This window comes from Ammospiza caudacuta, chromosome 7, assembly GCF_027887145.1.
Source record: "Ammospiza caudacuta isolate bAmmCau1 chromosome 7, bAmmCau1.pri, whole genome shotgun sequence".
NCBI lineage: Eukaryota > Metazoa > Chordata > Aves > Passeriformes > Passerellidae > Ammospiza > Ammospiza caudacuta.
In genome coordinates, this window is record NC_080599.1 from 38,875,321 (window position 1) to 38,900,916 (window position 25,596).

Below are 25,596 nucleotides of genomic sequence, written 5' to 3' on the forward strand. Positions count from 1 at the left end.
CCGGACACCGGCGGTACCGGGGAGCAGCCGCGGAAAGCGCGACGGGGCCGCTCCGCCGGCGCGCGATGCACCCTGGGTACAGGAATAAATCTGAATACTAATAGGCGGTATGCTAATGAACCAAGCGCTGCGCACGGGCCATGCAAATGAACCAGAATACTAATGTGCATGTGCTAATGAGGCTATCACGACCCGCAGCCCGCGTGCGCGAGGGCTTTTGCACTCGCTCAGCCCCGCCGCGGGACGCCGGGCCCTGAGCCCTGACTGGAGACGTTCGCACGATGCCCTGCCGGCCCTGCCTGGAGGCGTTCGCACGGTGACCCGCCGTACAAACAGGACGGGCCTGCGGCAGACGGACCCCTGACAATGGCCGCTCTGTGCCGGGCCCGCGGGCAGAGCCGGCCCGGCAGCTCCCGCCATTGTCCGCCGGCTCCCCTCGGCGCCGCCGCGTCTCCAGGCAACGGCACGCGCCTCGCTCTGGCGGCGCGGTGACGTCATCGCATCGCGAGAGCTCGCCCCGCCAAGCCGCCCCGCGCGCTTCCGCCCCGCCTCTTTGCGCCGGTGCTGCACCATGGGTGAGTGAAGGGATCCGGGGCCTGCCGACATCCGCCGCCATCCGCCCGCTGCGCCACCGCATCCGCCCCGGTCCCCCACCGGGTGGCAAGCAGGGACTGCCGACGGCCTACACCGTCCGTCATCGGGGGCGGCTGCGGTATTGCCGAGCCGCTGGCGGGGGGAGGGTGAGCGGGCCCAACATGGCGGCTGGTGGATGATGAGGGTCGGCGGCCTCGTCTCGCTGCGCCTTAATTTCCTGCAGATCCTGAGCGTTGGGCTCGCTCCCGGTATCTGCTGCAGATGAGCAGATGCGGGTGAGGTGGAACAGCGTTCAGCCGACCCATCGGGGGGGGTGCGCGGCGGCGTTGTGGAACGCTGCGCAAGTTGGCAGCTTGGGCCCTTGCGGGAGGTGGCGTGTTCTGCAGAGATGGTCCCCGTTGGGGACCCAGCAGGCTGAGTTGATTTGGGGTGTCTCTCGTAGGGGCTCAGCGGACAGGTGGGATGGGGGTCCCTTCCTAATCCTGCCAGTAGCGTAGGATGATGGCTGTAGTGTGCCTGTCGATCGGCATCGGGCGCTTCCCAGAGAGCGCCCAGCACGCGAGGTACGTTGGGAGGCAGCTTCCCAAAGAGAGCACGGATGAGGGGGTCTGTCTGCTTGTACAGCTCTGCTGGAAGGGATGTGCTCGGGGCAGATCTGAGTATCAATGATGAAGCTTCTCTAACTGCTGCATAAGGCTGAGTGCACTGTGCGGATACCAACCTTGGAGAGCTGAGGACTCAGAGCCGCGCCCTGCTGCTGCAGCCGGCTGGGCTGGTGGCACCCTCTGACCACGCTGCTCTCCATGCAGGTATCTCCCGGGACAACTGGCACAAGCGTCGCAAGACTGGGGGCAAGAGGAAGCCCTACCATAAGAAGAGGAAGTATGAGTTGGGGCGACCTCCCGCCAACACTAAGGTGAGTGATTGGGTGAAGTTGGTCAGAATTGTGTTTTCCAACTCGAGTTGCTGCTTCTGTGGTATTAGAGGTTTAAATTCCTGTTCTTTGCTATGGGGTTGAATATCTGACCATCTTTCTCTAAAAGGTGTTGTTTGTCCCTCTGCCAATGCAAAACAGCAATAAATTTTTGCAATAAAAGGCAATTGGAGTGATGAAGCTTTCACCTTAGGTAGATGCAACAGACCGTTCTGGTCATTTACTGTATCTGCCGATGCTGGTGTTTGTCATAGTTACACTGACCACATTGCCTTGGAGGCTGGGGCTGTGCCGGGCTCCTGTGGGGGCTGTGCAGCATTCCAGCACCAAGAGCAGCCCGGTGTTTGTTTCTGACTGCAGATTGGCCCGCGCCGGATTCACACCGTGAGGGTTCGGGGCGGAAATAAGAAGTACCGAGCCCTTCGCTTGGATGTTGGCAACTTCTCCTGGGGCTCAGAATGTGAGTGTGTGCTGAGCCCGCTGTGTGGGAGGGAAACCTGTGCTGCTCTGTGGTACTGCTGCAGAGTGGAGGGATGCAAGCATGGATTTGTGGGCTTGGATCGAGCATCCTGGAGCTGGCAGCTGAAGCAGCATGCATGGTGATGATGATAACTTTGACCTTATGTGGCCTTAGGGGACTTAGATTTCCACTAAGTTCACAGTGATAGGAGTGTCATAGTTACACTGAGTGACATGCTTACCATAACTTTTTATGGGGGAGGGCAACTAAAAAAGGGCTGAAATCCTATATATGGGTAGTTCTTCAGAAATGCAAGTTTTGTTCCTCAGTGAATATGGTTACTAAAAGTTAAATGATGTTGAGCAACAGAGAAAGATACTCAGCATGCTTGTGAGAAGGCCTGACCCTAGAACAGTGTTACATTAGCATGTGCAATTTAATATTTCTGCTTTGCTAAGCAAAAGTGGGAAGCCCAGAAGCAAGAGGGGAATTCTGTCATATTTTCCCTGAGCAAGGTGGGTTTTCTTTGTTTTACAAGCTGACAGCAGTATCACTTGAGCCTGAGCCCAGTCAGTGTTGAGTGCAGAGTAGGATGGTAAAACAGCAGTAAGGAGGGTGGTGGCTTAGTGACCTGCATGGTGTGAGGGGACAGGCCATGCTTTCAGTTATCTCAGAGCATTGTCTGTGCAGTGAAAAGTGTCATTACACATGTGCATTGCTCATGTGAAGAGGCTGAGCGCACCTTGCAACATGGACAAGGTATGTGAGTGAAGGGGCAAAACCCACCTTGTGCATGATCTTTGTGTATGTGCAGGGCTGTTTCCAGGGCAGGTGATTACTAAACAGTCAAATCTAGTAGCTAAGGCTGCATGCTTCAGGGGGTCTTGGAAGGATGAAGACACCAGCTTTCCTTCTCAATTTACTCATAGACATCATCCTGTAGAAATGGTTTCTAAAATGTGTTGCAGGGCATTCCCACTCAGTATGGCTCAATTCAGTAATTCTAGCAAGTGCATACAGTACTGAGCCCTGTGGGCAGTGTTTGTTGGCATCTGCTCATCTTGCTAGTCTGGAAAGTTACTATCTAGGATTGCTTAGGTGCTTTAGAGATTAGTTCCAGCAAGGCTGCTGATCCTGGTTTTTCATGTAGGAGGGATTTCATTTCCAGGTGTAGGTTTCTGTCCTAAGAACAGAAAGTTTGACGGATGAAAAAGAGATGCTTCTTCTAGTTACATTTAATTCAATGTGCCAGGCAGGCTGGAAGATACTGAATGGGGTGTTGAGTGCAAAGTTATTGCAAGGGTATGTGTGAGATGCTGTGAGCTGCATACTCAGCTGTCTGATCCCTGTAGGTCTGAACTCATGCTTTTCTCTTGAAAGGCTGCACTCGCAAGACCAGAATTATTGATGTTGTGTACAACGCTTCCAACAACGAGCTGGTGCGGACGAAGACGCTGGTGAAGAACTGCATCGTGCTCATCGACAGCACCCCGTACCGGCAGTGGTACGAGGCACACTATGCCCTGCCCCTGGGACGCAAGAAGGGCGCCAAGCTGGTACGCCTGGGCTTCTCCTTTGGGCTCCTGGCACTGCAGCCTGCCCTGCCAGAGGCACTCACCCATCCTGGACAGACACTGCCTGCCAGAAAAGGCCTGGGTACCCAGCACTGCTTATCCGAGTTGTGTTCCCATAGGTTGGTTCCCAGGATAAGTGTGGCTCTCTTAATGGAGTGCTCAGTAGCAGGAGCTCTCCTGGAAGCATTACACCCATTTGTGCACAAGGACCTGACTGTCAAGATCTTTGTCTTCTAATGATGATACCTTTGTCCAGTTCTGCTACTGAAGGGAGAGCGATGACAATTTAGGATGCTGAGGAAGACTTTGTAGGTTGGGTTCTTGTGCTGGGCAGTGATTGCTTTGGTGAGAAGCTTGGGGAATGCTAATTGAACTTCAGCCTGTTTTTAAGTGTCTTGAAACTACACTGAGCCATTAATGTAAGAATCAAACCCTGGACTGCTGGAAGGTATTTAAAACCCCACATGTAGCATTCAGATTAATCCTTGCATTAAAAGCAAAGCAGTTCTCATTTGGGTACTGTGTAGTGCAGAAGCAGGGGGAGAGCTCGTCTGCCTGGACTTGCACCACACCCAAGTGCTTTCATTATTTCTGCAGAGGGAAAAAGTATTCACTGCTTTTTGTAGGAGTGGTTCACCAGGGGGAAACCTTTGCAGTTTCATTGACTTGAAAACAGCCTTCCCTAGGGCAATGTGCTCATTTGTCAGCAGTGACTCTGGTTAGCAATGTTGAATTTCTTGGTCTCAAAAGTGAAATGCAGTACCTGGTTCTGTGAAATCAAAGTATTTATGCCTCAGCCAGGTATGACTTTGAAAACAGTACAGTGTTGAGAATACAAGGGCTTCCTTCATGGTAGTGGAAAACATCTGTGTTAGTGGAAGGTGGCTATTTGTTAAACAATTTCTTTTGCTTTTGGTCTTGGGTTTAGACTCCTGAAGAGGAGGAAATACTGAACAAGAAGCGTTCAAAGAAGATCCAGAAAAAATATGATGAGCGAAAGAAGAATGCCAAGATAGCAAGTATTCTTGAGGAGCAGTTCCAGCAAGGAAAGCTACTTGGTGAGTCCCTGGCAGCATTAATGTAACTTGTTCTTTTATCTTCTCCAGAGATACCCCACTTGTGGCAGGATGGGGAAGTCTGGCTAGCCAGGCTTCTGCAGTTGATTATTCCTGTTGGGGCTTTGAGAAAGAAAGGGGCTCAAGACTAGCAAAATGAGCAAGTGTGTGTCAGAAAAATGTGCCGCAGGCATCTGAGAGCTTTGATGTTTCAAGCTCTGACAAACAGTTGAGTGTTCTGAAGTCTTCTGGTGATGAGACCTTTGTCCAGTTCTGCTACTGAACCCGAGCGATGACAGTTTGGAGATCTGAGGAGGACTTCACTAGGGACTGCAGCTTCCAGAGCACGGTACCCCAGGCAGAGGTGCTGCCCAGGCACACGGCCTGGTGACCCAGTGCCTGCTGAGCTGCTCCTCCGTGCTGCTGCAGGGAGGCTGCGTGCAGGGTGTGTTCTTTGGTGTGTGCCCTGGGTGGGGAATTGCCACACTTCGTTAACTGAGTGACTTCTCCTTGCAGCCTGCATTGCCTCCAGACCTGGACAGTGTGGCCGAGCCGATGGCTACGTGTTGGAAGGCAAGGAATTAGAGTTCTACTTGAGGAAGATCAAGGCCAGAAAAGGCAAATGAATATAAAAACTATTGTGCTAAGAGAACGAATAAACCAAGAGTCTTCTACCTTAGCAGATTCTGTGCTCATTTGTGTATGCAGTATGGAGAGGGCTTCTGTAGCTCCATCTGCCTAGTAAAATGTGAAGGAAGATGGAACTCTTGGAATCCCTGAGCCCTTTAACATCTTCAGGCAAAACTTGACCCTGCACGTGCTCAACTAAAACATCTCTGTGGGTTCTAAGTGACTTTCAGGACCAAGTGTGTGTGAAAAAGAGTTATCAGATTTCGCAGAAGTGGGGGATGTCCAGTATTGGAAACCTGTGAGCAGGAGGTAGGTGCAAGTGTGCACGCCCATTGAAAGTTCTGGGTTCCTAGGAGCTCCTAAAGTCTGTGCACACTTTCTCCCTGTTCTGTGTTAGATCAGCATGTGCTGCAGTTGGGGTGTTGGAGAGGTCAGTGGGGAAATGGGCTAAGTCTGGCTGAAAACTTGGCTGTTACACCTTCAGCCTCTGCAGCTGGTAACTCTGCCTCTGCCTTCCACATTATGTGAGCTCCCATGTCCTGGTTCAAGCCAGCAGCCCCTTTTGGTGGTTCCTGCCTGGTGGTACAACTCCCTGCAGGACCCAGGACCTTTTAACCAAACCAGGTGGCACTGCTCACTGACCAGCTGGTCTTTCCCTGACCTCCTTGGTCTCACTCCAGTGCAAGATCAATTCCTTCTAGCAGAAGGGCCAGGCTCACATCATGGTCTGTCCCTTTCGAAAGCTGGATACAAACTCCAGCTTTGTGCCCTGTCACTTGGGTGGAATTGGAAAGCTGTGGTGAACAAAAGCTTTTCTGAGTGTTTTTGGTGATATCTTTCCTAAAGGCTCCTGTCCCTTAAGGAAAGTAAATCTCTGAAAATAGTTGCTCTTTGTGCAGGTATTGGGGGAAGTCAGGAGCCCATCTGAGGGCTGGTCCTGTGCCGTGGGGCAGGCTAGGCTCACACACTTTGTGCCTGTCCGGTGAACACACTGCACACTTAATCCCATTTGTGTATTTTCACAAAAGCCTCGTTTATCCATTGGATCACTGGTGCAAATCAGGCTTCCTGCAGCCCCAGCATCACAGTTACTACCTCTGAACTGAAGGGGGCTGGTCCATGATCATCTTGCCCCAAGGAGAATTGTGGTGAGACTTAAGTCTCATGCTTCAAAAATGCAACTCTGTCCCGCCAAACAGTTTTGGGGAAAGGAGTTTAAATTTTTTTTTTCCTGTGATGCTGTGCCATGTTTGCCAAGTGTAACTCAGGAGGTGCCCTGGGCAAGTGCCTGGGGAGTGTGGGTTTGTGCTGTGCTGCTGGCAGGGAGGTGAGCATGAGTCAGTACCAGAGCTGAGCATTGCAGAATGGTGGTACCTGTTCTGATGACCGTGGGTGTGCACTGGCAGCCCCTCACAGACTGGGTCAGTGCTTGTGGGCACTGTGAGCAGAGCTGAGCCCAGCTGGTGTCCCTGCAGTCCAGGAGTCCCTGGCAGTGGGACCTGGGCTGGGTGGGATGTTTTCACAAGCACATTCCTTCTCCATAGTGATCCGGTGTAAACTTTCCCTGCTTTCCAGAGAGGTGGGGTGGAGGCGATAAGCGCACTTGGCAGGGCTGTGTCACGGCCGCTTCCTCTGAATGTGTTTCTTCTCTCCCGACATCCTCCACAGAGTGCAAACAGCATTCAGGCTATTTCTGAGGAACTTTGTACCGATGGAGAAACTCAGCTTTATGTAGCAAATGCCAGCTTGGTGTCAGAGCAGCATTATAAACCTGTCCCCTGATAAACAGGATTATGGCTCATCAGTGTGTGCTGTTTACTAAGTTACTACTCTGAGAAACACAGCTGCCAAGGGCAACTGCCCGTGGGAACAAAAGTGGCACCCAGAGCTGCACTGGGAGTGTGACATGGGAACAGCAGTGGCAGCTGGCCCAGCGTGTGTGGCACTTTACTCCCAAAGTGGTGCTGGCTGTGGGATGTCTGCTCCTTGCTGTTGAGTGGCTCTCTCAGCTTCACACAGTATTAACTTTGGGGTATTTTCACAGGACATGATCCAACCCAGGAAATGACCTTGTGGTTACACTTCAATAGGTCCAGCAGTGACCTGGAAGGCAATGGAGGAGAAGCAGGGCTGGCTTGAGGGAATTCGGGAGCTTTAAAGGAAGGGGGACTTGCAGGAAAGGGAACTTTCAAACTAATATTCTTAGGGGGAACGTGTCTGAGTGTGTCAGGGCTGTCACAGACAAAGAGCAGAGAACACTTGGTTTGGTCACACCTCCCTGTCACCTGTCATAAATTTGGGCAGGGACTGCAGGTACCAGAGCAAGGGCTGAACAAGACCCAGTGGGGTGATTTGGGTCACTCCCTTTGCATCAGCCATGGCATCCGAATTTAGGCTTCATGAGAAAGAGGGAAAGGACAGGATGTTACATCATTCCCAGCAGCCCTGGGAACAGGACCCCAGGGTACATGAACAGAGGGGGCACCCATGGAAGGACTGCAGGCATTTCTAGAGCACAGGTGGAAAATGCAGCTGTTAGCCCTAGTCAAACCCTGCAGCCATGGGATGGGCTGCAGCCCCTGGAGACAGCTGCCAACCCAGCCTGTTCTGCTGTAGTCCTGTGGCAGCTTCTGATCCCTCTGTCCCTGTGGGGGTGGCATGAGCCAGGGTACACTGCAGTCCTTGGCAAAGAGTGATGGAGGGATATTAAAAGCTGGGATACTTTCCCAGGACCCAGGAGGGAGCAGGGAAGGAAGCAGTCCAGCTGGATATAAAATGGGGAAACATCCATGAGTGGCAGGAGACATGAAGGAAAATCATCCCATCCTTGTCCCCAGGCCATGTGGGGCTGGGGCTGAGCAGTCCCACCATGGGCTGCTGGAAGCCCCACAGCACTCTGCAGGAAACACCGCTTCCTCTGCCGCCCGGAGCGCCGCGTCCTGCCCTGCCCAGCTCCCTCCCTTCCTGCCTGGGCACCGGGCCCAGCACAGCTCCACAGCACACAGGGTGGCCAATGCAGCTTCCAGCCTGGACAATGTCCCCCCGGGCAGGAGGAGCAGGGCTCGAGGGTGTCCCCCCATCTGCAGAGAAGGGCTGGAGCACCATGGGTGAGACTTGCTGGGAGTGCCTGTATTGAGTGGTGATTCACAGCACCCCCAGCCCTTGCCCTGCTCCCAGGAGCCCCACAAATTCTTGCTTTGTTCAGGATCTGTGGCATTTACAGCAAGCTGACACCTTCCCCACCCCTGTTGTAAATCCTGATACAAATCAAAGGCTCTGCTGGCGTTTGGCCAGTGCCCAGCTCTGCTCTGCCAGAGCAACAAAGAGGCTCCAGGGATGCTGGGCAACACCCTCACTGGGCCATCACCCAGGGCAGGGGAGGGTAGATGGGGTAGGAGTGAACTCCACCATCCCTGCACTCCCCACATCCCACTTGTTGGCTCCCCACTACCCCAAAGCACAAAGGGATGGAGCCACAGTGCCAGGAGTAAAATAATATATTTCTTACTGAGAGCTGGGTCCTACAGGGCTGTCTGCAAAGGGCCCCCTCTGATGCCGCCCTGTTTGTGTGTGCACTTCACACACACTCCCACAAGTGTGCACACACACACACCATGAAGTACACGTTCATTGACTGTTTCAAGTCCCTGTGGGGTATAGGGTGGACAGCAGGCAGAGCCACCACAGGCTTCCCCTGACAGGCCCAGGGCACCCCATCCAGAGACCACAGGCAGGACCAGCCCTGTTTCATGTCTCCAGATCATGTTCCCTGCAGGCTGGAGCGCAGCAGGTCTGTGCCAGACACCATCTGGCTCCAGCAGGAGAGGAAGCTCTGGTCAGTGGGTCTGGCACTCACAGCATCATCGCTTGATCCCCAAAACCAGCCCCCACCTTCCCTGCACCTCCTTCCTCAGGCACCACCATCCTGTGGGAGGGTCCCCAGAGCCTGAAGCAGCCTTGCAGCCTTGCCCAGCTGCAGCACATGGCAAGCCAGGGGTTCACACGGTAGCACAGGGCAAGGGATGGGTATTTGCGGTGCAGCTTTGCAAATAGCCACTGTCAGCCATGGCAGGACAACTCGTGCCTCTCCTGCTCCGGTGGCTCTCACTGCTGCCCAGCCCCTGCCATCCTGCTGTGTGTCCAGACACAGCCCAAGTCCTGGCATCAGTGCAGGTCAATGGTCTCATACTCCAGGTTGTCTGAGTCCTCCAGCTCGATGCCAGGTACCAGGTTGTAGTAGCTGGTTGTCTGGCTCATATAGATCTTCTCCCGGTTGGCAGAGTCCTTCAGCACTTCGCTCACGCTGACAGTGTCCCCCTCTGGCTCCCTGCCCAGCTCCTCTGCCCTTGCTGCTGGGGTGCCCAGCTGCCCCTCATGGGATGGCACCTGGGAACTGCTGGGGGATCCCACCTGGATCTCCACCTCCTCATAGAGGTCCCTGCCGCTCTCCAGTGGATCCATGAAGGGCTGCAGCACAGCCTGTTTCCCCAGCAGCACTTTCTTCTCAGCCTTGGAGGGAGCAGCAGGCAGATCGTAGGGGACGTAGTGGTGGGGCTCTGCAGACAGTGGCACATTGCCCCTGTCTGCCGCGGCCCGCTGGCTCTGGGACCTGCTCTGAAGGCTGTAGTTGGTCTTTTTCTTCTGCCGGCAGAAGCACCAAGTGACGCTGGCGAGGATGAGGAGGGGCGGCAGGCAGATGAAGAGGGCGGTGAGGCCGTGCGAGTGGCACAGCTCCTCCCGGGGGATGCTCTGGAGGCCCACACCGTGGTACTGCTCTGGGGTGTGGCAGATCACCTCGGCAGCCTGGCTGGACCAGCCCTCCAGGGTGGTTAGCAGAGCACAGCTGCAGTCCCAGCTGTTGTTGGAGAGCTGAAGCTGGAGCAGAGATGGCTTCAGGAGGCTGGCAGGAAGGAAGGTGAGGGCATTGAAGCCCAGGTAGACCTCCTGGACCTGGGAAGATGCTTTCAGGAAGGACCTGGGCAGCTCCTGAAGCTGGTTGCTGTCCAGATAAAGAACCCTCAAATTAGGGGCATTTTCTAGAAAACTTCCAGGGAGACTTTCCAGCAGGTTGTGACTCAAGTGTAATATTTCCAAGGCAGGAGGGGCTCCCTGTGCGTTGCTGATGGCCATGATGCTGCAGTGGGAGAGGTAGAGCTCCCGCAGCCCCTGCACCCCCACCAGTGCTCCCCAGTCCAGGTGGGTGATGTTGGAGCTGGTGAAGTTGAGGCAGCAGCTCTCGGGGAGCGGAGCCTCCCGGAAAGCCTGGTAGTCCATGGGCTCGGAGCAGTTGCAGACAGGCGGTGCTGGGTCCAGGGCAAGGCCGGCAGCGAGCAGGAGGCTGCCCCAGAGGGACACGGTGCCCAGCCCGGCGTCTGCGGGGAGAGCGGAGACGGTGACTCCCTGTGCCCTCCCGCTCCCTTTCTCCAGCCTTCCCGGCGGGGGAACTGAACCCCACCTCTCCTCCCCTCCGCGAAAGGACCCGCTCGCCTCCTCCCGGGCCGTCCTGCAGTGCCACCGACGCCGCCAGCCCGGGGCCTCCTCTCCCGCTGCTCCGGCCGGGTGCCCGCGGGCAGCGAGCGACCCCGGAGCTGCGGCCGTGCCCCCCGTGCCCTGCCCGGCCTCACCTGCCGCCGCTCGCCCCATCCCCAGGGCTGCTCCGCTCCCGCCGCGCTCCCACCGGGCGCGGCCGCCGGCTCCGCCTCGCCGCGGGGCGGCCCCGCCACATCCCGGCCCCGGCCCCGCCACATCCCGGCCCCGCCACATCCCGCCCCAGCACCGGCACATCCCGCCCCAGCCCCAGCCCCAGCCCCGCCGCCGTCCGGCCCGGCCCATGGCCGCCCTTCAGCCCCCCGTGCCCCGTCCCCTCGCAGGGGTCCCGCCGCCAGCCATGGACCCTCCGGCCGCCCTGTGCAGCGGTACCCACAAATTTCGCTCGACCCAGCTCCCCTGCAGTCCATCAACCCGCGATCCCCTCTTATTCTGCCCCTCCTTCATAAGCCGTAGTTCCCATTCCTTCATCATCCTTCCCCTCTCCATTCCCCAGAAAGAATGCCCCTTCCCAGCCTCTCCCTCTGCCCCGCCCGAAGCCATGTCTCCCTCCAGTCCTGTCCGTGTCCCTCCAGTCCTGTCCCTGCTCCATCATCAGCCCCCCAAGCTCCTGGAGAAGGGCTGGGCTGGGCTCTGCTGAGTTTGCCTCTCTCCTGGGATGGGGAGAGGGCTCTGCCCGGCTGGGCGCAGCTGCCAGCTCCACTGGGGAAAGGAAGCAGAGTGCACATTCCTGCCGGTTCGGGACCAAAGGGCCAGCATTGCACTCCATCGCTGGACCCCTGATGAATTCCCTCCATCCCACACAAGTCCCAGGCCCGTCAGGAGGAGCAGAGTCAGACATGAGCACTACATCGCCCAGTGCTGGAGAGGGGAGCTCTGTTTTCACACCCTGAAAGTGCATGTGTGCCCACTATGGGGTGAATTGGGTGAACTGAGGCACATGGAGTGTACCAACAGCTCTTTGTTTGGGTACTGTGGAGTTGAGTAAGATGGGACGTGGGCTGAGAGTGTGCAGTACTTGTGCCTCAGTTCCTGGGGTGCCTTGGCCCTGCTGGTACTGGTTCTTCCTTCCCCAGCTCACTCAAGGGTCCAACCACCAAGACAGTTCTGAGCCACAAAACAAAATATCTTGCTCAGACTCTTTAAATCCAAGTAAAATTGAGCCTGCGTCCCTCTCGAGGAAATTTTCAGGTTTCGGTCAGGATGATTCTCTCCCTCCTTATTCATCTGGTGCTTCTCCCAGAAATGCTGGCTGCATCCCGTCCTCCAGAAATGGGGAACCAGGACGGCTTTCAGATTGGGTCGTATCTTCTGTTTCTCTCGGGTCTCTCTGTGTCCCTGCGGCAGAAAATAATCTCTCTAGCACCCCTCCGGGAAATGATGAACTCTTTCCATATCAGGAGAAGCGTTCAGAATTTTGTTGTATTCCGAGAACTTAAGAGTTCGTGAAATTTGTTTGGAGGCAAGTGCAAGCCACGCAGAGGGGGGAGATGTGAATTTGCAGAGGTTTTGTGATAAAAGAATTATGTGTTTTGAAATTGTAAAAGCAAGAGCAGCTGAAATTGTTTTAGAGTCTGCTTTGTGTAGTGGGGGGGCTGTGGGGGTCACTCCTGTTACTGTTTTCCTTTTCTGAGAAGGCAACCCCTCAGATTCAGTTCAAGCAGGTAAGGTGCTTTGTGATTTGGAGAGTTCTTTTTTGGTAAATTGTTCAAATAAGCCTCTGCCAGGTTTTTCTGTTATTCGCCAGCCTTTTGATATACAAGATGAAATAGCAGTGAGTGGAGCTCGTTCACAAGACAAAGCAGAGGGAAGACAAATGCAGCAGGCAACAGCCAGGAATTTAGCCAAACTAGGGGGGCTCTGCCCGGGCAGAGGCTTGAAGAAAGAGCAAGAGATTTTCAAAAAGTTTCTAGAGAGAAACAAGCTGAGATTTTGAAGAATTCGAAATCTGGGTTTTTTTGCTGTTGAGAGAAAAGATAGGGTGTTAAATTCTCAGTCTGATGTTAGCTGTTCTCCAGCTGAATCTTGACAGGCAAAGAGACTTTGTGAAACATGCCATTACTCTTTAGAGATTCTCAAAAGCACAAACCCAAGGCTGCTTTCCCAGAAGAGTTCGAATCTTAGCTTTCCTCCCCAGTCCAGAGAAGGCGCCCTTTGCCCAGCCCCTTTTGGCAGAGCTTCGAAAGAGGCGTGTTGTTTGGCTGAGCCCTCCTCTGTCCCTCATGGCAGGGCTCCAAGGGGGGCGTGTTGTTGAGGTGTCCATGCCAAGAATTCAAGAGCGTGTTCTTCTGTCCATATCGGCAGAGTTCCCAAGAAACTTTGTTGCTGCAGCAACTTCCCTGCCAAGAATTCGGACACTGGCAGGGTTCTCGGAACAGCTGCTGTCAGTGAAACTGTCAGTTCTGACTTCCCATTAAAGTTGCCTAATTGGTCTTACATTAATCAAAAATTAGAAAAAGATTTAGACTCAAAGAAACAACTCCTTGCATTACCTGTAAGAAATGGGCGTAATGGTCGTAACCCACAATACGAAAGACTCACTCGCCGTGACATAAAGGAATTACGTCAAGCTTTGAAAGAAAGTGGGTTCTCTTCTCCCTATTTTAACAATGTGCTGAAAAGTACTTTTAATTCTTATGATTTAGTCCCTGCTGACTGTCGAAATGTGACTTCTCTGATTTTAACCAATTCACAGTACCTACTATGAGAATTACAATGGAAAAAACTTCTAAATAAGTTAGTTGAAAAATACGCAGATACTGATTATGCAGATTTAGATGTTGTTAGATTAGCAAATGATCCACCTTACAATAGAGCAGAAAATCAAGCAATAAACTTCCCTCGTGCTGTATTAGCAAACATTAAAGATGCTGCAAAGAAACCCTTGTTTTCAGTAGAGCCAGCTAGGACACATGTAAATTCTTATCCACTGATTAAACAAAGTAAAGCAGAATCCTATAGGTCATTTTTAGATAAATTAACTCAAGCAGTTGAAAGGCAATGTCCAGATGAACAGACCCATTCCTATATTGTTCAAAACCTTGCTTTTGTAAATGCTAACGATGAATGTAGAAAAATTATTTTAACTTTGCCAAATCAGCCTCCAACAGTCACGCAAATGCTAACAGCTTGCAGCAGACTCATAAGTTCACAAAATCTTACAAATTTACAGGTCAATGCTTTAAGGAAAACATTAGAAGATAACTTGACACAACAAATGGATAAAATTGAAAAGATTTTAAAAAATCAAGAAAAAAATTAAGAAAATTCTGTTAGCACTGTGCAGTTACACTCTGATAAAAAGCCTTGCTGCTTTGCTTGTAGTAAACCAAGTCACCTTAAAAAAGACTGCCGTGTGAAAACATTTCCACCAAATCAACTTTCTATCTGCTCTAGATGCCGAAAAAAAAGCATCAGGCGAAACATTGTCGCTCTCAGTTTGACATCGACAGCAAGCCTCTGTTGTTAAACATCAAAAACAGTGCGTACCACCGCGCTCAGACACAAGTAGTAGTACCAACTAGCAATTTCTTTTCGGGAAGAGAAAAGGAATCTTGTCAACCTGAAAAGAAAGGCTTACAAACACTCTGGAAAAGAGATAGGATCAAATGAAATGCAATAGAAAAAAAACAGGAAAAAAAGCAGAAAATCGGGAGTTTTAGTGTCTTCAAAAAATAGGCTGTGAGGAAATCATCTGCATTTCAAAGGACCAAAACATGTCAAAACTAAGCTCGCAGATGTTGCAAAAGCAGCAGAAAAAGTCAAGGAGGAAGGCAAAACTTGGAAGGGAAGACACACAGCCTATTTTTTTGACTTTGGAAGGATTTTGATTTTTTAATTTTTTTCCTTCAGCATCCATGCCATACCCCTAATATCTTCCCCTCCAAGATGTCCCCACGCACACACACACCCCACGCACACACCCCCCCACACCCACACACACACGCACACACCCACACACACCCCCACACACACCCACACCCCCCCACACACACACCCACACACACACACGCACACACCCATGCACACCCCCCCCCACACACATATATGCACACACACACCCCACACACACACACCCACACCCACACACACCCCACACACACACATGCACACACACACCCACGCACACTCACACACACACCCCACACACACACATGCACACACACACACACGCACCCACACACACGCACACCCACACACACATGCACACACACACCCACGCATACTCACACACACACCCCACACACACACATGCACACACACACCCACGCACACTCACACACACACCCCACACACACACATGCACACACACACCCACGCACACTCACACACACACCCCACACACACAGCCACGCGCACACACACACACACCCACACACACGCACACCCACACACACATGCACACACACACACCCACACCCACACACACCCCACACACACACATGCACACACACACCCACGCACACTCACACACACACCCCACACACACAGCCACGCACACACACACACACCCACACACACGCACACCCACACACACATGCACACACACACCCACGCACACTCACACACCCCACACACACACCCCCATGCACACACACACACACACACACGCACACACACACCCCACACACACAGCCACGCACACACACACACACCCACACACACGCACACCCACACACACATGCACACACACACCCACGCACACTCACACACCCCACACACACACCCCCATGCACACACACACACACACACGCACCCACACACACACGCACACACACACACCCCCACACCCCCACACACACACACTCCCCACACACACCCACACACCCACACACACACCCACACACACATATATGCACACACACGCACACACACACATGCACACACGCACACTCACACACACCCACACACACACATGCACACACACATGCACACACACCCACGCACACACACCCATGCGCACACACACCCATGCACACACACACCCACGCACAGTCACACACACACCCCACACACACACCCATGCACACACACACACACACACACACATACACACACACACACACACACACAAAGACACACCCATGCACACACACACACCCATGCACACACACACACACACACACAGACACATCGCCCTCAGACGCTGACTCAGCTCCGGCAGCCCCGAGCCGGGGCCTCCATCGGAAAACCCGTGATGCCCGGGGAGCCCCGGACGTGATGGAAACAGGAGCTTCCCTGGGGCAGCAGCATCCCAGCCTGCTCCCGGGCCCTGTGTGCTGATGGGCAGTGGGTTCCTGTGTGCTTCCCCTACAAAAGCTGGAAACACAAGAAAAAAAACCCAGCCGGATCTGTGTTGTTTCCTCTTTCTCTTCAGGCAGGTTTCTCAGCTTTTCTGCAGGAAAAAATATGGAGTTGATTCTTCCCCAGTACCCTAGGGTGAGAGGGGATGTGCTGGGGAGAACTGGGCTCATGCAAAACCCTCAGCGCATTCAGGAGCGCAGTGAGCATCAGTGCAAGAGCCCTGAGCAGCAGTGGGGGGAAACTGAGGCACAGGGCACGGGATGGTCACCGTGTGTGGTGTGAGCGAGGGAGGCACAGCAGGAAGATTGAGGGGCTCTTGTAACGCTGCTGCTTCACACTCGGGGGGGTTGTGGGTTTGCAGCCACACCGCAGCTGCCGTGCCCGTGGGGAGGGAGCGGTGCCAGGCACCGTCCGTGGCCCGATCCGGGGACAGCGGCGAGTGCTCCTCACGGCCATTAGGGAGCAGCACCGCTGTGGCACAGCCTGCACGGCCAGGCCACCGCAGCAGCAGGGCTGAGGACGGGGTGCCCAGGCACCGAGGGGCAGGGATGGTGGATCCCATCATCCCTGCATCTCCCGCTGTTCCCTGTGTGCCCAGCGCCCATCTGTGACCCCCTTTGCTGGGCCCTGGCACAGAGTCAAAAGCCGCTGGGGAGTGTCCACCTGCATCCAAGTTTGTCATAAGTGAGGGAGGGCAGGTCAGGGCACACAGGGACTTTGAGAACCCTCCCTGGGCCACAACCTTTCCATGGGAAGGAGGCGTGAGGACCCCAGCTGGTCGTGTGCCACACGCTGGTGACACCTGTGAGGGGAAACACCCCGTGAGTAGGTGTTTTATGTGTGAGTGTTTTTACAGATGTGCATGGCAGGGAGCTATGTATGTCCTGGGAGACAGGGGAGGGAGCTCTGCGCGTTTGTGGGGTCTTAGCGTGACCGCAGGAGAACCCTGAGTCAGGAGGAGGTTGTCCCTGTCCATTAGCTTCCGTGATGCTGTGGTGGGCTCATGTACCGGTAACCCCTGAGGCTAGTAGGATGGCAGTGTTTAAGAGTGGGACTTCTATAGGGTTTAGGGATTTAATTCTGACAGGCGGTCATTGTCCTCCTAGCTCTGTTGTAGGGGCCAGGCTTGAGTGGAAGAAAGTCCAGAAGAAGCCTAGACAGAAGAAGGCTTCTGATGTGATGAATAAGGCTATTCCGTAGCGTGGTCCTTCTTGTACATCCCTCTCCTGTCTGTAGGAGGGGGATGCAGCTACGTCGCTGTGCGTGCAGGGGTGTGCCCCGTGCAGTGGAGACGCTGCCAGGGGTTCAGCCGCGGTGTCACAGCTGACAGAGGGACACCAGAGCATTCCCAGAATACCGAAACCCCGCCCCCTCCCGGTGCTGCGGCCCCTTTAAGGGCGGCACGGGGCGGTCCGGGGGCGGGGCTCCGCGGTGACGTCATCGCGGTCCCTGATAAAGGCGGCGGGATTCCCGGGGCGGCAGCGGCGGCGCGCGCTGGCGGGGCCACGTGCGCGGGGCGCGGCGGAGCCCCAGCCCCGGAGCCTCCCGATCCTGCCGCGCCGCCATGGAGTCCGCCGGCCTCTTCCCCCCTTTCCCCGCCGCCCTCCCCGCGCGGCCCGCGCCCGCCCCGGCGCCACCGCCCCGCGCGGCCGAGACCACCCGCATCATCACCGACCCGGTGTCCGGCCGCTCCTACTGCAAGGGCCGCCTGCTGGGAAAGGTACCGGGAATGGGGAAAGGGGGCTGGGCCGTCGCGGAGGGCGCTGGGGTGAGCTGGTGCGGGCGAGGGGGGAGGCGGGGGCTGCGCGCCTGCTCGACCCCCATCGCGGGCGGCCCGGGCTGGATACAGCCCCCCGGCTGCCGCCCCCGCCCTCCCCGCCTCGCCCGGCGGGCCCGCAGCAGCGCTGGAAGCCGTGAATCACCCGCGCTGGCTGCGTGCCTCGGCGGCTATCGGAGCCGCATCGGTTTCGGGGCGCCCCGCGGCGGGTGCGTGGGCCGGTGGGTGCCCCGGTTCCCAGGGGTGCCGGCCCGCGCCGCTCCGCCGCACGCAACTTTTCCTCCGGCTGACAGCGGCGTGTGTAGGAGGAGGATGCCGGTTCCCAGCCCGGCCCGAGTGGGCTCAGCGGCTGAGTGTGCAGATTGGAGGGTGACATCACGGCAGGAAAAACCTGTCTCCATGGGGCTGCCTTTCGATGGCCTCCGGTCCCCGGGCTTCCTGCCCTGCGCAGGACTTTCCAGGTTGATCTGTCATGTGGAAAGATGCAAAGTCCGGCCATAGTGGAAGGGAAAATGCCTGGAGGTTTTACAAGAAATGGGTGAAGAAAATGCCTGGTTGAGAGCATCATAGTTCTGATCTTAGTGGGCGACGCAGCAGGAGGGAGCGTGTGACGCTCGCCGGGCTGTGCTGCCAGGGAAGGCAGGAGAAGGAGGAGGCTTGTAAGCAGGCAGGGGTAAGGAGCTGTCTCTCACCCATCCGTAACCACCTCTTCCCTTGCAGGGTGGGTTTGCACGATGCTATGAAATGACAGACCTCTCCAGCAACAAAACCTATGCCGTGAAGGTCATTCCTCACAGCCGGGTGGCTAAACCTCACCAGCGAGAGAAGGTGGGTGCCGTGTGGCTGCTGGGGGGCTGGGCTGGGGGGCAGCAGCTCACCTGTGCTCACCTGGCACTGCTGCTCTCTGTCAGATCACCAACGAGATCGAGCTACATCGGGACTTGCACCATAAGCACATCGTCAAGTTCTCCCACTACTTTGAGGACTCGGAGAGCATCTACATCTTCCTGGAGCACTGCAGTAGGAAGGTCAGTGCTGCTGTGGCCTCCTTATCAAAGGATCTCCTAAGCAGCCATAGCTGGTTGAGCAGGCCTTGCTAAGGTGTTGTGTTAGCAGTCCCCTTCTCCTGAGCTGTCAGCTGTTACACTCTGAGCTCACTGTAAGCAGAGTGGTTTTGCACAGCACTGGGCACTCCAGCAGCTGTCTGTCTGTCTGTCTCAGACTGCCTGCTCATGGTGTGGCCACCATAAATCCAGAGATTCCCATGGCTGTGGTGAGCAGCCTCAGCCTCGTGTGGCGAGTCTGCTGAGGTCATGGCTGTGAAAGAAGGATTATTTGTGAATGTGCAACTTCTGGAAGAACTGGCTTTGACCCTGCCTAGCCTATGCCTAGTCAGCAGGGCTGCCTGTTCTCCCTGCCTGCATCACAAGCTGTCTTCTGTCCCTTTGCAGTCCCTGGCCCACATCTGGAAGGCCCGTCATACTCTGCTGGAGCCCGAAGTGCGCTATTACCTCAAACAGATCATCTCAGGCTTGAAATATCTTCACCTCAAGGGCATCCTGCACAGAGACCTCAAGCTTGGTGAGTGCTGTGGGTGGCACGGGGGGTGTTGTGTGGGGAGCAAGCTGTCCCCAAGGGACTTGTGGTGACGCATCGCCTTTGACTTGCAGGCAACTTCTTCATCAATGAAAACATGGAGCTGAAAGTGGGGGACTTTGGGCTGGCTGCTTGCCAGGATGTCTCTGACCAGAAGAAAAAGTAAGTTTGAGATTTTCCTTTTTCAGAATCCTCCAGGGTTTCACTCTTCTTCTTCCTGTGGCTTCCGAGGAGAGTGGAGGCGCAAAGGGTCCTGCCTGGTCTTGGGAGAGGAAGCCTTAGGGCCCCTTCCTGGGGTAAGGGAGCAATTCCTGTTCCAGCTGCAGGCAAGGCGAGGGGGCTGGGGGCTTTGTGGCTCCTCATGAGTGAGCTTGCAGCCGTCGGGGAGAACAATGTGTTGACTATGGCTATTGTGCCTGCCCGGCTGCCGTGCCGGCTGCACAGGCTGGGACACAAAGGCTCTGTTCCCCCTCAGCTCCGGGACAGGCTCTTCCCAACAGCTCCCCAAGAGCAGCTGCTGCTGACCTCCGTGAGCTGGAGAGGGGGGAGTCTCTATGGGGCTCCTTGTAGATGAAGGGGGGCCACAAAGAGCAAAACGGAGCGGGGAAGACAAGGGGAAATCCCAGGGCTTGGAGCAGGGGGAGGCTGTCTGTGAGGGGATGGAGAGCATGCACTGATCTGGTGCTCTGCCCCACAGGACAATATGCGGGACCCCCAACTACCTGGCCCCAGAAGTGCTGCTGAGACAGGGCCATGGGCCGGAGTCAGACGTGTGGTCTCTGGGCTGTGTCATGTAAGTCTGTGCTGCTGGGTGGGGAGGGGTCCAGGCACCCTGCCTGGGGCGGGGGCAGCTGCTCTGTGGGCAGCCCGATGAGGAAGTTTTCTTGTGCTGTGCCTTGTGGCTCTGCAGCAGTTGCTGGGAGGCAGGGGGAGGGGAGCGGCTGGCTGGATCCTGCCCAGCCTTACTTGGGAGCAGGTGCTGCCTGCAGCCATCCTGGGATGCTGTGTGGGGACTGTGCAAGCAGGACTGCACGGGGTGGGTGTGCTCATGCTGCACTCAGCACAGGCTTGACCGCACTGTGAACCTGATAAACAACGGAAAATCTCCGTGGCTGCCGCGCTGTTTGCTCAGGGAGCGATTGCTGTTTCGGCACATCCAGCCCCTGCCCCGGCTGCTGCCTGCAAGCTTCCTGCTCCCCTTTCCACCCTGATGGCCACAGGGGTGGGAGCAGTGGGTGGCCTTTGCTGCCAGCTCTTTGTCCTTCCTCAAGGCTCCTTGCCTGTTGCTCTAAACAGTTGCTAGGAGGAAGCATGGCCGGATGTGAGCATGGCTGTCGGGGCTGGAAGTGCTGCTTTCAGCCAGGTGTGGCCAGCCAAATGCCAATAACTTCCTTGCTTTAAGTGCTGCTGAGTCACAAGGCTGGTGGGGATCTGACAGTGGCATGCATGTTCCCTCCCAGGTACACCCTGCTGTGTGGGAACCCTCCCTTTGAGACCTCTGACCTCAAGGAGACCTACAGGTGTATCAAGCAAGTGGAATACACCCTCCCTGTCTTCCTCTCCCTGCCTGCCAAGCACCTCATCACTGGCATCCTCAGACGCAATCCCCAGGACCGTCTCACCCTTGATGAGATTTTGGACCATGAGTTTTTCAAGGTGGGTGGGTGAGGGCCTGGGCCAAGGGACCCTTCTCCAGGTGGGATGAGGTTTTTTGGGCTGTGCAGGGTGCTGTCCTTGTCCTGTACGAAGGGTCAGTCCTTCAAAGGAAGCAGCCGCTGTCCTGCCCAAATGCCAGCCAGAGGAACTGAGGGATCTGGTATGCTTCTGCTGCCTTGTTGCTATAGCAAGGGGCTGTTTCCTGTGCTGATGCCAGTCATGTTCTGAGGCTTGACAGAAACACAAGCTGGCTGTCAGGAGGGATGTGAATGACTGTGGTCAGCCCAGGGCAGCTGGAGCATGTGGCCTATGGAAACCAAACCTCTCCCTTGACCTCTCTGCAGGGCTACACGCCTGAGAAACTCCCTCCCAGCAGCTGCGTGATGGCTCCAGAGCTGAGTCCCCCAAATCCTGCAAAGACTCTGTTTGCTAAAGTCACCAAGACACTCTTTGGGAAGAAGAAACCCAAGGGTAAGTTTGTGCATTGCCAGGGAGCCTCTGGGTGACTCTTCCTTCAGGAAGAAGTGGATCCTGTTTTCTGGAGAGACCTTCTGATGGATCTCTCTGGACCCCCTGCCTGGGGACAGCACAAGCTGGGTGTGCCCCTGCCCTTCTTGTGCTGGTGGCCTGGCATGGGTGTGTGCCTGGAGAGCGGATACTGTGCCACAACCCATGGGGCAGTTCCTCCTGGAAGCCCTGTGTTGCATGAGAACTGGGAAGTGAAAGTGGGAGACAGCTGTCTGACACCCTGTCGTCTCCATGGGCATGGGAATAGATAAGAGAGAACTGAGCTACTGGGAGGGGTGGCCTGGATGTCCCCAGCCTCTATGTTCAGCAGTGTACTCATCTCTTGCTCTCCCCTCAGCCAAGAAGGGCTCTTCAGAGGACAGGGATGACATCTCCAAGCTGGTTACTGGGCTGATGAAGACCTCAATCTGTCGGCAGATGAGCTATAAAACTGTGGAAGGGAATGAGGTGAGAACATCTCTGAGGCCATGCATGCTCTTCTTTGGCAGAGCAGGCAGACCATGATAAAGCCAGGTCTCTCCACAGGCCACTCCTGTGTCGTGCCGCAGCGCCAACTCCAGCCCCGTGGAGACAGTGGTGGAGGAGACATCTCACAAGTCTGCATCCCCCTCCATCCGGGGAACAATGGCCAGCAGCTGTGAAGGTGAGCAATACCTGTGCCAGCCACCCTAGCCTGCCCCAGGCTTCCTGTCATGCTGGGGCTGATAGCGGGCTGGCTGACTCAACCTGTCATCTTCTCTCCGCAGCCTTCGAGGATTGCGTCACCGCCTCTGCCATCGTTGAGTCAGCTGTCCGGCTCCTGAGGGCCTGCCTCTCCTCCATGCCTCCAGGTAAACTGGTTGGACTGCTATGGGGTGGGATAGGGGGCTGTGTATCCCCTTCCCCCTGGGATGAAGGCATGGCTGCTACTTGGGGTACAAATAGCACCCTAAATGGTGCCAGAGCCTGCTGTAGGGATCTATTCCCCCTGGGGAGGTGAGATGGACAGGGGCTGGCTGGCTGCTCACCTCCTCTCTTCTCCAACAGCGGAGAAAAACCCAGCTTCCCTGGCCCGCCACGAGCACTTTGTCTGGGTGAGCAAGTGGGTGGATTATTCCAACAAGTATGGCTTTGGCTACCAGCTCTCCAACCGCAGCATTGGGGTCCTCTTCAACAATGGCACGCACATGATGCTCTCCCCCAACCGCAGGTGAGCGGTGGCAATGGGGCTGATCTGTCTCTAGGGGAGCCCCTTGGGTGGGAAGGGGAGTCTATAACATCCCCAAAACTGGTGCTCTGCTCTCTCCAGGACTGTGCATTACAACCCGACCAACAGCAAGCACCTGGTGTTCTCTGTGTCTGCCATTCCCGAGCAGCTGCAGGGACAGATGAGTGTCCTGCACTACTTCGCCTCCTACATGGAGCAGCATCTCATGAAGGTGAGTGCTGGGGCCCAGGGCTGGACCTTGGGCCATGGCTTGACCACACCACTTGAGCTGGTTGGACTCCCTGCTTGCACCTGTGGCCAGGTGGGCACACAGGGTTGTGTCCTGAGAGTGAGGACTCCACTGAGAGGGTACCCAGCCTTGGTGTTGTGTGTGCTGCTGGAAGTGCTCCCATGTGTGGGACCAGTGACTTATGCAGACCCTTCTTTCAAAGGGAGGTGACCTGCCCAGCATAGATGACCTTGGGCAGCCAGCCCTGCTCCTCCTGCAGTGGGTGAAGACTGACCAAGCCTTGCTCATGCTCTTCAGCAATGGCACCCTCCAGGTATGTGTGGGGTACAGTGGAGATGCTCAGACCCTTGTGAAGAGGAGGCCAGATGGTGGCCTTCTGGTCTGTGTTGGATCTTGTCTGCCACAGCCCAATTGGAAAATCCAGCTGTGAAAATAGCTGTGGATGCAGGATGCTGCTCCAGTGCCTGGAGCTGCTGGTTGCAGCTTCCCCAGCCCATGGAGAGACAGCACTTCAGCTGGATGCTTGTGCCTGCCCCTGTGCTAGGGCTGGCTCATTCCTGCCATGGGGCATGGGCTGGGATGCTCCCAGGCAGGTTGGGGAGGAGGAACGGGTTGAGGCAGGAAATATGGCTCCATCCTGGCTCCCGACATGCTGTGGGAAGCATGGCTTAAACCAAGCCCAACCTGTCTCCTAGGTGAATTTCTACAACGACCACACCAAGGTGATCATTAGCAAGCCTGACCACTCCTGCCTTGTCACCTACATCAACCGGGAGCGCAACTCTTACACTTACAAGCTGTGCAGTATCCAGGAGCTGGGCTGCTCTCCTGAGCTCCACCACCGCCTCAAATACATCCTCAAGCTTCTCCAAGAATGGGCTGAGGCCTAGCCTGGGACCTCGGGGGACCCTGTCTGGACTTGGAGGTTTCCCCCTGCCCTCCCATGGGATGGGAGGGATGATGTGGTGCTGGCTATCACCCTGGGCACTGTGTATCCTGGTGCTCAGCTGGACTCTGGACTAAGACATGTGGATGTGGTTACAGCAGCGGGTCTGGATATCCTTGCTGCTCCGTGGCTCTGGGCAATCGCTGTCTCCCCCCTGGCATCTCCTGCCCTTGTGGTGCTGGTCTTGATGGAATGGACGGGGGGTGTTACAAGGAGGTGGTGGTGGGCGAGTGTCCTGCAGCTGGGTTGGGGCTGGCAGGGCCTTGTTTGAGGCTGGCAACTACTTGTGGTGGAGGCTCAGGCTCCCCTGCCCCAGCTGATGCATCAGATGCACAGACCCTCTGCATGGCCTGGAGATGGCTGCCACAGCCTTGATCTCAAACTTTGGGTGCTGTGGGATAGGAAAACCCCTTCCCAGGAGTGGGCAGGGGTGAAGGGTGCTGCCTGCCCTGCCAGGGGCTTTGTGGGCTGGTGTGTGCCACTCCACAACTGTTACACTAAGGAGGGAGCTGTGCTGGGCCCAACTGTGCCCGGTCTCTTCCCAAATTGTGAATTGTCTGGTACAACCTGAGGTCTGATAAAGGGTGGGACATGGGATCTGAGGACTTGCCTGGAGAAGCCCTCATTTTGTTGGGACCCAGGGTTGTTTTCTTATTTCAAGGCAGTCTCTGCCATGTGGGACTATTTATGTATCTTATTTATATGGAATTATTTATTTTCCTGTTGGTCTGTCCTTGTGCAGTTCCCCTCCCCCTGACTCGCCTCAATAAAAACTTATTTGTGTAAGGGCAAACTATGTCTGCCTTATTTGAAACTGGAGTCATAAAAGGAGCTTCAGCATCATTCTTGCTCCAGAGCTGCTTCTGCCTGTTGGGGATGACCCTTCTTGCCACTGACTGGTGCTGGGGGATAAGGTCAGGGAGGCAGGATGGCTATGAGAAGCCCATGTGGTACCTCCACTGCTTTCATGGGGCTGGCACAAAGGACAGAGTTAGCTCTTATGCTGGTGCAGCCTTGGAGCTGCCTCAAACTTCTCCTTGCTACTGCCAAATGCATTCCCAGTCCTTTCAGCACTTGGACCCAACCCAGCTTCTCCCCTGACTCTGCTGAGCTGCAGAAGGCAGGAGCTATGACCCAGGTGGTGGAGGGCTTGCCTGGGCCCTTGCACTGACATCTCGTGTGATGGGATATGAGCTGGGCATGAAGCCAGGAAAGAGCTCTGTGAGCTTGCTTTGAAGGTGATCTGTGTAATCAATCTGCCTGGGAGCAGCTTGTGCTGTGGGAAGCAGCCTGGGCTGCTCCAACCGCCTTGGGCAGTTGCCTGTTCCAGGGAAATCCAGCCTTTTGTTGTGTTTACTGCCGCTTAGGTCTTTTTGCAAGCCATAGTACTGGGAAGTGCAGTGTGGGTGTGAGCTGAGGCTGGAGTGAGCACCCATATCTTGCTCCCTGCACACACCCTGGCCCAAGACTCCAGGTATGACACACAGCTGGACAAAACTTCTTTATTTCAGCTGCTCTCTCCCTACAGCTCTACAAGACTGGTTGGACACAGAGGCATG

At 55.4% G+C, this 25,596-nt stretch overlaps 2 protein-coding genes and 5 non-coding genes across 7 annotated transcripts; all 7 read left to right on the forward strand.

The window, feature by feature from the left end:
• The first annotated feature begins 553 nt into the window (after positions 1 to 553).
• On the forward strand, positions 554 to 5,296 carry RPS8 (ribosomal protein S8). Its single transcript, XM_058808683.1, has 6 exons — positions 554 to 575; positions 1,404 to 1,510; positions 1,889 to 1,988; positions 3,369 to 3,544; positions 4,491 to 4,620; positions 5,134 to 5,296. The coding sequence occupies exons 1-6, from the start codon at positions 572 to 574 to the stop codon at positions 5,241 to 5,243; spliced, it is 627 nt and encodes a 208-aa protein (XP_058664666.1). The 5' UTR covers positions 554 to 571; the 3' UTR covers positions 5,244 to 5,296.
• Positions 1,251 to 1,335, forward strand: LOC131560390 (small nucleolar RNA SNORD55/SNORD39). Its single transcript, XR_009274967.1, has one exon. It is a non-coding gene; the product is annotated as a small nucleolar RNA SNORD55/SNORD39 (small nucleolar RNA).
• LOC131560393 (small nucleolar RNA SNORD46) lies at positions 1,694 to 1,797 on the forward strand. Its single transcript, XR_009274970.1, has one exon. It is a non-coding gene; the product is annotated as a small nucleolar RNA SNORD46 (small nucleolar RNA).
• On the forward strand, positions 3,793 to 3,865 carry LOC131560391 (small nucleolar RNA SNORD38). The gene has a single exon (XR_009274968.1). It is a non-coding gene; the product is annotated as a small nucleolar RNA SNORD38 (small nucleolar RNA).
• LOC131560392 (small nucleolar RNA SNORD38) lies at positions 4,863 to 4,934 on the forward strand. Its single transcript, XR_009274969.1, has one exon. It is a non-coding gene; the product is annotated as a small nucleolar RNA SNORD38 (small nucleolar RNA).
• Positions 5,297 to 5,872: 576 nt separating the features above from the next.
• On the forward strand, positions 5,873 to 6,002 carry LOC131560401 (small nucleolar RNA SNORA35). The gene has a single exon (XR_009274977.1). It is a non-coding gene; the product is annotated as a small nucleolar RNA SNORA35 (small nucleolar RNA).
• An 11,660-nt stretch (positions 6,003 to 17,662) lies between these two features.
• PLK3 (polo like kinase 3) lies at positions 17,663 to 24,795 on the forward strand. The gene is made up of 15 exons (XM_058808614.1): positions 17,663 to 17,818; positions 18,596 to 18,703; positions 18,787 to 18,903; positions 19,327 to 19,456; positions 19,546 to 19,633; positions 20,169 to 20,264; positions 20,932 to 21,127; positions 21,472 to 21,598; positions 21,993 to 22,102; positions 22,181 to 22,298; positions 22,402 to 22,485; positions 22,682 to 22,844; positions 22,944 to 23,073; positions 23,294 to 23,404; positions 23,787 to 24,795. Exons 1-15 carry the CDS (start codon positions 17,663 to 17,665, stop codon positions 23,979 to 23,981), a joined length of 1,929 nt encoding a protein of 642 aa, XP_058664597.1. The 3' UTR covers positions 23,982 to 24,795.
• The last annotated feature ends 801 nt before the right edge of the window (positions 24,796 to 25,596 follow it).